This window comes from Acomys minous (assembly GCF_964271855.1).
Source record: "Acomys minous genome assembly, chromosome: 13".
Taxonomy (NCBI): Eukaryota; Metazoa; Chordata; class Mammalia; order Rodentia; family Muridae; genus Acomys; species Acomys minous.
Window position 1 is genome coordinate 16,779,105 of NC_140495.1, and position 9,824 is coordinate 16,788,928.

The 9,824-nt window shown below is 57.2% G+C and overlaps 1 protein-coding gene across 1 annotated transcript; it reads right to left on the bottom strand.

The window, feature by feature from the left end:
- Window positions 1–1,526: 1,526 nt before the first annotated feature.
- Window positions 1,527–9,333, bottom strand: DUSP7 (dual specificity phosphatase 7). Its single transcript, XM_084751882.1, has 3 exons — window positions 8,009–9,333; window positions 6,222–6,656; window positions 1,527–3,647 (listed from the first exon to the last, which is right to left on the bottom strand). The coding sequence occupies exons 1-3, from the start codon at window positions 8,523–8,525 to the stop codon at window positions 3,340–3,342; spliced, it is 1,260 nt and encodes a 419-aa protein (XP_084608008.1). The 5' UTR covers window positions 8,526–9,333; the 3' UTR covers window positions 1,527–3,339.
- Between the last annotated feature and the right edge of the window lie 491 nt (window positions 9,334–9,824).

Genomic DNA, 9,824 nt, shown 5'->3' on the forward strand with positions numbered 1-9,824 from the left:
GCGGGCTTGAAATGATCAGAACCCATGGACAGGATTTGGCTGCGCCAGCGCAGGATGACAGTGTGAGAGTCCACGAGGCTGGAGTCCGGGGTCTGGAGCTGCTTGGCCTAACCTAAGGTTTCAAACCAGGGAACCAGGGGTCCGGCTACTCAGCCATACATAATCTGGACCACTGCCCCGCTGGCCTTAGCCAAGCAGTGTGAAGGTGGGATTTCCATAGAGCGAGGAGCCTGTGGGCTAAAAAGACATAGAGCACTGGGTTTAAGAGTTCATGGTTGAGGCCGGGCGGTGGTGGCGCACACTTTTAATCCCAGCACACGGGAGGCAGAGGCAGGTGGATCACTGTGAGTTTGAGGCCAGCCTGGTCTACAAAGCGAGTCCAGGACAGCCAGGACTACACAGAGAAACCCTGTCTCAAAAAACAAAAACACCCAAGATTTCATGGTTTAGAAAGTGATGCGGCTGGCCCCCTTCATGCACTCTCAAGCCCTCAGTCCTCAGCTTGAGGAGTCTGCTCAGGAAGTGACTGCTGTTTCCACCCCCATAATGTCCCTGAGCACACTGGCACTGCCAGGCACTTACTCGGCCTATTAAGGGCCCAGCCCCCAGCCAGGCACCCGCGGGCTTCCCCAGCCCCAAGCAAGGGCACTGAGAAGGAACAAAGGCGCAGTCTCTGCCTTCTCAGACACCCACCCCTGCCTGCCCCTGGCACAGAAGGACGTGAGGAACCCTGATAGCCAAGAGTTGTAATTGCCCCTCTGCCAACACTGGGAGAACCCCACTTTTCTGGCCCTCAACCTGCGGAGGTTTACTCTCAAGTCCCAAGCCCTGGATTCAGGCTGCCAGTCAGTCACAGCAGAGAGTTGAACCCACCTGTATGTGGCAGAACTTGACCTCTGTCATAGGCCAAGTTGTGAGGATGGCTCTGGTGTTCTAAGATTTGGGGCAGAAATGAGACATGGTCAGAGAAGGACCAGGACAAGAGGGGGAAAGTCCTGGGACACATGGAGCTGTCCTTGTCTCTCTGGTCCTGCCTACCCACTTTGCACCTGTGTCCATCGGATGCAGGCAAAGGCACAGGGGATAACCTGTCTCCAACAAGGGGCTGTTGCCCACTGTGGCTCTCACTCAGCAGAGCCTCCTCGCACCCAGCTATAGTGGGAACCCAGCGGTGGCCTGAGCACAACTGCCCCCAGCATGCCTATCCCCTCACCAGAGAAACAGAGTGCTCACCATGCCAGAGTTCAGTGTCTGAGCTTGGCTTTATTTATTTAGGTTTTTCAAGACAGGGTCTCTCTGTGTAGCCCTGGCTGTCCTGAACTCCTATAGACCAGGCTAGCCTCAGACATCTCAGAGATCTGCTTGCCTCTGCCTCCAAGGGTTGGGATTAAAGGTATGTGTCCCCACTGCTTGGCTCTAAGATGCTACCTCCTATATTTGAGCACCTCCTGGCAGGCCCACTCTTATGGAAACAGGCAATACTACTGCCTTACCTCCCCAGGCCCTTATTGAACACTAGGACTCCATTTAAAGAAAAAATAATATTTATTTGCAATATAAACAAAGTCCCGTTGCTGGCTCGGGATATATGTGTGTGTGTATGTATATATTTATATATATATATATTGGGTCACAAACTTTCCTTCATAAGATCTTAAAGCAAAAGTGGCCACCCTCTGGTATTCCCTCATTTACACTCTAATCCATCTTCCTAGATTTTGTTTAAAAATGAGAGAGACAGAGATGGGGGTGGGGCAGAGAGAGAGAGAGAGAGAGAGAGAGAGAGAGAGAGAGAGAGAGAGAGAGAGAGAGAGAGAGACACCATGTACAGCATGGATTTTTTTTTTGTCACTTTCTCAACTGTGGCAAGATTTTTGACCTGCTGCCCTAAAGAACCCCTGAAAACTACCCCTGTGAGGTAAGATGTGGCGGGTAGAGTTTCTGTGGCCTCAGTTACTGCCCACTGTGGGTGCTGTTTCTATCGTGGGGCTTGGTGAGAACCAATAAAACTGGAGGGGGGGGGCGTCATGGAACCCGTGGCTGTGTGCTATGGATACCGGGGTGGCAGACAGGGCCTCACATGCCCGCCGGCCTGTCCTTGCCCCACCTGCCCCAGCCCCTGGGGTTGCAGCAGGTGTAAGTTGCCTGCAGGGAAAAGGCATGGGCAACAACCTAGGCCTGGGTAGGCGTGCACCTGGACAAGGGGGCTGGGGGTGGAGCTAGACGCAGGCCAGGGTGAAGATGAGAGAAAAGGACTGGGTAGGCAGGGTGGTGTCCCACCGCCTGCGCCTGCGCTTCACTCAGGCACTGTGGGGCCTCTGTTCCCAGTTAAGAGAGATGATGATGGTAGAAGTGGCAGGTCATCTATAAAAGGGCCAGGGCCCAGCCCTCTAGAGGCTGAGCCCAGATGGCTAATGCTACCACTTGGCACTCCCCTATGCACCACCTCCAGCAGGACATGTTAAAAAACCACCAACCACACTCTTCCTCAGAGGTCGGCAGGAGGAGGGCAGACGGTGCAAAGACCGCCAGTGCCTACCAAGCACAACTCATGGCAACTCGCCTGCGCAAATGCTGCACTGAGCTAGGCTGGGCCACAGGTAGAAGATGGTCTGACAGGGGTCCTGATGCTCAGAGTGCAAGAGCCCCCACCCCGCACCCCCCTTCAAGAACGGCCTGCTGGGGAAACAGAGGCTTCCCACACGTGCAAAAATGCATTGGTCAAGAACATGGGGTTTGTCTTTCTCACTGAAAACAAAAAAAATATACATCAATGGCTGCTTTTTGAAATAAGAAATGAAACTGAGAACATCTTTCTCTCTCTCAGATTAAGGGGCAAAACATTGGTTTATACAATCCACTGTTGCATTTAGCCTGAAAAATAACACTTTTTGTTTAAAAAAAAAAAAAAAAGGAAGAGAAAAAGAAAAATGAAGAAGAGCTTGAATACTCTTTGCTCCAGGGAGCTTGGATTTACCTGCCAAAAGTAGTAAACTCATGTCTGTGGATATGTCTTTAAAAAAAAATAGCCAGAATGGCTAGCCATCAGCAGAATGGATGTCTTAGGGCAGAGACAAGGCCACGCTGGCCCCCAAGCCACCAAGTCTGAAAGTTGAGGCCAACGGCCACTTCAGCAACACATGTCTGGAAAGCTGAGGCCACGCCGGCAAGTGCTGTGGGCCCGGCCCAGGACGGCACGGGTGCTGAGCCTGCTTCTCTGGACACAGGTGACATCTGTGGGTTCTTCAAGGCCAGGGAGGCAGCAGGCTAGGCCCCCCCGCACCAGGCCCTGTGGAGGGCTGGGAGACCCTGTGGCTGCGCCCAGTGGTGCATCAGGCCTCACGTGGACTCAAGCGTGTTGATCGGGAACAGGTTATGGTTGGTGGGCGTGGAGAAGTAGAGCTGCCCGCTGGGAGTGTGGTTGTCGCACGGGCTGCTGAGCCCCAGCGTCCGCTCGAAGTCCAGCAGCTGCCCCATGAAGTTGAAATTGGGCGAGATGTTAGACTTTTTCCTCTTAACGAAGTCATAGGCGTCGTTGAGGGACAGGTTCATCTTCTGCATCAGGTAGGCTACGGTCACTGTCACTGAGCGGCTGATGCCTGCTAGGCAGTGCACCAAGACGCCACACTTCTTGGAGCGGGCTTCATCTGAAACACAGGGACGTGGGTCAGAGAGCAGAGCCATCTCTAAGAAACCTCCCAAACAGGTGGGCAGATGATAAAGCCCAGCACCAATGGGCTGGCGAAGGGTAATACCAGGCTACAACTGAGCCCCTGACCACCAGGGTCCTCCTCTAGGCAGCCTGACTTTATAGAGACAGAGTTGCTCTGCATATAGCCCTGCCTTATCCCTGAGCTCGCTTGGTAGACCAGGCTAGCCTCAAACTTAAGAGATCCGCCTGCTCCTGCCTCCCAGAGTGCTGGGATTAAAAATGTCCAGTACCACCGCCTGGCTATTCTCAGTGCTTTCATAGGGACCTGAGGCAGGGAAGAGTTCACCAACCACAAACTACTGTCCCCACTGGGATCACTACTAGGCCCACCATGGCCACAGGTGGTACAGAGGGTGTCACCCACATCCTCTTGATGGCACCACAGCCAGAAAGCCCACTGTGTCAATGTGAAAACAGACGCAAAAACAAAGGCGCAAGTGCACACAGAGGGTGTTTCTACTCGGCACGCGCTCCCACAGGGACTCCCCCAGAACATCGCGGGATGTGAGCTTGGGGCAGGCGGCTGCGAAAAGAAGTGGGCAGCCAGGCCCAGCATGGCCATAGACTACCCACTCAGTGCCCTAGGACTTAACTGCAGCTCCTGAGGACATCTCCTGCCGCGGCCAGTCCCTTGCAGCCTCCTCCAAGACCACCAAGGGCACCTCTGCCTGAGACACAGTATGGACTCTACAAATACTGAGTTATTCTTCACTGTCTCTGGCCTGGCCAAGTTCCCCCTCATCTCGGTTCACCCGAGGGAACCTACTCCTAAGCAAACAGTACAACTGATGGGCTGGCCAATGGCTCTGATACTAGGGGCGGGAAGGACTACAGGAGAGGAGACACATATGGCTCTATAAGGAGTCAAGTGGTCTGACTGAAATGTGGTTAAGAGGTGGAGGGAAAGGGGAAAGCCCCCCCCCCCCCGCCCTGGCCCAGGGGCCATAGTAGGACCATTAAAGAGCTTTCAGTGTCCGGTTCAGTCCTGTCTGAGTCCTCACGGGAGGCTAGGGCACTGATTCCTCCTCTTGTCATGTATGGGAACCATCCCTTCCACCCCTCCTGCGTCCTGTGTTTCCTTCCTTCTCACCAGAAATGGAGGAGAGCTTTTAAGAATAAAACCATCACTCCTCCTACCCGGATCTAGCCAATGGGCAGGACATTCTCCACAACTGAGTGGAGAGTGGGGTCTGATTTTCACACAAACTCTGGTGCCCCGTATTTGACCACGTCCCCTGGATGGGGAGGCCTGGTGGTACTCAGAGGAAGGATAGCAGGCTACCAAGAAGAGACTTGATACCCTATGATACAGGGGGAGGGGAGTAAGGGGAAAATGGGAGGGAGGAGTGGGAGGATACAAGGAATGGGATAACAATTGAGATGTAATATGAATAAATTAATAAAATATATTTTAAAAGAAAACCATCCACAAGTCAGGGCTTAGTCCTGAGCAACCAGGGGTCCCCTCTCTCTGTACCCTCCTTTTGTGGGAGCCCAAATGCTGAGGCAGCACCCCCCGGAGTGCTTGGCTCTGTCCCCCGGGGCAGGGCTGGAAGCTCTGGGCAACCCCTCCCTGAGGCCTCAGCTTCCTTCCTTCCTTCCTCCCAGCCCAAGCACCCAGTTTTGGTTCCCAGTAAGCGGATGAGGCGGGGAAGCCTCCCACTTCCTGTTGTTAAAGTTAGCCCAGCCCAGCTGACACCAAACGCCCTCAGCTGGACACAGTGGCCATCAATCTGGAAAACACTGCCCAGGTCCTCCCTCACCCTGACACTGGAGGCTGGGCAGAAACAGAAGCACCAGGCTCAGAGAGCGCAGGGTTTATGTTTATCCTGAGCCCGTGTGTCTTTTCCTGGCTGCCTGGTTAAGACTCGAGGCCAGAAGAGATGACCTCCAGGCCAGCTGGCCAAGGAGGAAGCAGGAGAGGGAATCTGAGTCGGCCGAGGCCAGGGGCCTTTCTCAAGCTGCCTCCCCTTTCTCTATGTAGGCAGCTAAAAGCATCTGGTTCTTATACAGGCACTGGGGGCATCACATGCCCAAAGCTGCCAGTCTGGCTCTGGGGCTACCTTCTAGCCCTTTCAGATCCACAATAAAGCCCAAAGAGGCATCGTGACAGCCCCATCCTGCAGAGAGACACATGTGCCGAGGCGTGATGCAGAGCAAGTGAGACCCGTGGGAGTCTGTGAGCTGTGATGTTTCAGCTTGCTGCGCTCAAAAACTACAGCAATGCCAGAAAAACATAAGTCGGACCACAGAGAGCCCAAGACGGGACTGAGAACTGGGGGAGTCCAGGATTCAGGGGCTTGCTCAGGTCCTAACAGGTAGAGGGGCCCGAGGGACTCTGTGAGTCACAGCAAGCATGGGTACACCCACAGGCACACGCTGGCACATGCAAAGCACACACAGGTCTCGACAGGCCCAGAGGTACCCAGTTGGGCCGGGGCGACACCCATTGTCCCTCACACACCTTGCCTTGCTCACCCACCCACTCTGCCCAGACAAAGACACCTACCAATGAAGCTGATGGCCTCAGGGAAGAACTGAGAGAGGTTCTGGCTCCAGTGGTCAGAGATGGGGATCTGCTTGTAGGTGAACTCACCACCGTGCTCAAAGGCATTGGGCAGGTTGGGCGTGACATTGAGGATATATTTGATGCCGTACTTGCCAAGTACATCCAGGTTGGTAGAGTCCTTGGCACAGCCGAGGTAGAGGTAGGGCAGGATCTGGACTGGAAAGGCTGGCTGGCTGGATGGCACAGGGCTGCCATCCGACTCAGTGGCACTGCTGGGTAGCTCTCGGTCTGACTCGCCGTCTGAGCAGTCAGAGCTGATGCGCAGGCCCCCCAAGCCCAGCACGGAGGTGGGTGGTGAGCCGCTTGGGGAGGACGAACTGTCCGCGTTAGTCTCACAATGCTCCGAGTATTCCGTCTGGAACTTGTTGAAACCACCTGTGGCCAGGGAAAGATGGGGGTCTGGTGAGTCCAAAGGGGCCAGCCAGAAAGACTGTTAATGGTCAGGACTCCCCACACCAAACGCCACAAAATGTCCATGTCAGACACATTACACATGTACCCACTCATGTGTTGTTGCTATCTATTAACACCTCATGGATAGGGAACCTGAGGCCTAAGCCCTGAGCCCTCTCCCATTGCTGGACTCAGCACCGTAACACTTAAGGGAAACTGGCCACACCACTCGGCACAGAGCACCTGAGGACAGGCCCCAGCTCATTGCTCTTCCGTAGCTCCCACATCTACCTAACACACCTGAGCGCTCAGTAGTGGCTAACGGCTAAAAGAAAGGCCAACAATCCCATCTCAGGCCAGCACCTGTAGGTCAGCAAAGGCGAGAGGAGCCAGTCAGAGGCAGACAGCCCATGAACCCACACTTGAGGACGATGTGAAGGCACCGCTGGTCCTTTCCCCCAGCAAGTGGGAGTAATGGGTACCAGCGATCCACTTTTCTCTGGAACCCTTCCTCAACACAAGCAGCCCCTCCCCCCACCAGCGTATGACCCCAAGAGAGGGGCCGTGGGGGCTATACAAGGACAGGAGCGACAAGGAGCGTCATGCAGCTAGGCATGGCCCTGCGGCACCCGAGGGTGCCGCAGGACTCCCCTCCCCTCCCTGCCTGTCTGCTGCCAGCAAGAGGCCATTTTGGAATGTTAATTGGAAACACCGGCTGCAGCCACTAGCCCCCCCGGCCCGCAGCCTCCCCTTCTATAAACTCAAGGGCAGCAGACTGAGGAGCACCCCGCCCCCACACACCTGGGCCACTGCCCACAGCCTGCCCAAGTGCCTCCAAGAAGCCGCAATCCTGGTTGGTAGAGGCCATAGTGGGATCCCAGAGGAACAAACATAAATGGCCCCCATGCACAGGAGGGTGGGTGGGGACGTGAAAGGTGCCTTCCCGGCCCTAACGTTCTAATGACACAAATTTCAGGCTAGCTGCCTATGGGGCTCCTTCCTGAGTTCCAGCAGCGCGCTCTCCCCCACCTCCTCGGAGCTCAGCTGGAGCCTGTGCCGCTGTTGTCTCCCCATCAACAGGGAAAAAATAAATAGGAAAGGATAAGTTTGTTTCAGCCACCGAATGGTACCGAGAAAAAGGACAGAGACTGGGTCCCTTGTGCCTAGCTAAACCCACACCTTGGGGGATGGCTCGCAGAAGGGCGGATTCGGGCCAGGGGCGACGTGGCGCCCGGCCTGGCAAAGCGAGCGGAAAGGAAATAGCCTGCAGCGAGGGCGCCAGGGAGCAGAGGCGCAGCCCCAAATCCCGTCTGGGGTCTAGGTTCTGCCCTCACCTTGGAGGTAGTAAGCCTGGCAGCCGTCGTCTCGCAGCTTCTGCAGCAGCAGGCCGAGAACTGAGGCGGGAGCGCCGGGCTCGGGCTGCCACTCAGCCGTGGCCTCGTCGTAGAGCAGCACGGTGGCCGCCTTGCAGCGCGTGGCGAAGCGCTCCTTGTCGGCGTGGTTGGGAATGATGGAGCGGATGGGCAGGTTGCCTTTGCGCAGGCGGCGCAGCATGAGACCCGGGATGGCCAGGTTGATGGCCGTCTCGATGTGCGACGACTCGAAGAGCTCGTGCGGCCGGCAGTCCAGCAGCAGCAGGGACGCGCCACCGCGCGCCTCCAGCTCCTCCTGCAGCCACTCGGCGCTCTTGCAGGGCATGGCCCCCGCTCCTGTCGTCGCTCCCGCTCCGATGCCTGCGCCGGATCCAGATCCCGAACCGGGCTCCGAACCCGCCCGGGTGCCCCCAGCCGCCGCCGCCCCCGAAGCCGACATGTGCACCCGCACTGGGGGCCCGCGGAGCTGGTTTTTCATGGGGAGCTCGGGGCCGGGGCCGGGGCCGGGCAATCCAGCCCTGGGACGGCGCCCCGGCCGCGCTGGCCCCCGCCGCGTCTCCGGGCGCCCGCCTCCCGCCGAGCCGCGCGCCCGCCGCCCGGGCCTCCCAGCCTCCGGCCTCAGTCCCGCCCGGCCGGCCCTCCGCGCGTGCCGCGGCCTGACAGCCCCAATTAAACCGCGGCTCCGGCGGCCGCGCGCCCGGGCGTCCTCCAGGAGGCGGGGCCGCGAGGCCGGCGCCGGGGCTTAAAGGCACCGCACCTCCGCAGCCCCTCCCCCGCAAGCTGCGCGGGAGCGCCCTCGGCCGGCTCTAGCGGTCCCGCCTAGCCGGGACCTGGCCACTACCTGCCCAAGGGGCCCAGCCAAGGCGTCCTCGCGATCCCCTCTGGCTAAGCGCCTAAATCTGTGCCTTGCAGGAAGGCTGCACTGGGACCCCACCCAACATTTACAGAAGAAGAATTTCTCCAGATTGGGGCGTGGGGGGGGGGGCGGTCACCCAGAACCAGTCTTCCCTCCTCTTGCCTGTTATCCTCATTCATTGCCGGATGTCTTGTTCATTCAATAAACGGAAACTGAGTTCCTACTACGTGTCGTGCTCTGTGTTAGGTGGTCGCAGTTTTAGGTGACCATACCATCTCCTTGATGGCCATGGGTTCCAGACCTGAGTTGGAGGGTCTTACCCCAGCAGGTCTGCTTCGAGAACCATCATCTAAGTGACATGGGGGGGGGTAGGGTGGGTCAAAGACCGCTGTCATCCACCGCAGGCAGAACTGGAAAATTCTGATAGGACCATCCCTAGGTATGGAAACGCTAGCTCTTTAAGAAAGATTTTGCAAGTGCGGTGGCGACTAGCGCGGAGTGAAGCGCCACGTGACTTTCCCACTGGGGCGGGTAGGAGGGAGAAAGCGCTCCATAATCAGCTTTCCTTCACCTACCTCTCTTCTCCATGCACCAATCGACTTACGCGGTAGGCGGGCACGCGCTCGGCCGACAGTCAATCACCGGGGAAAGAGGCTGTGGGGAAAGAAGGCGGGTCCCGCGGCGGGTCCACCCAGCTGGAAGTGGGCGGGGCCTCGCTGAGCATGGTGTGTAGGCTCTCAGACGGGCGGGGCTGAGGAGGTAAATCGATCTGCAGGTAGGGCTGAAACAAAGCGGCTGGACTCTGGCGGCGCGCGTGCGCACGACTTACCGCGCGTTCTAGACCAAACGAAGGTGGTCTTTCCCTGGAGGGAGTTGTGCCTCCCAAGTCCCGGGTGCATTCTCTTGACAGTCAGGGTGGCC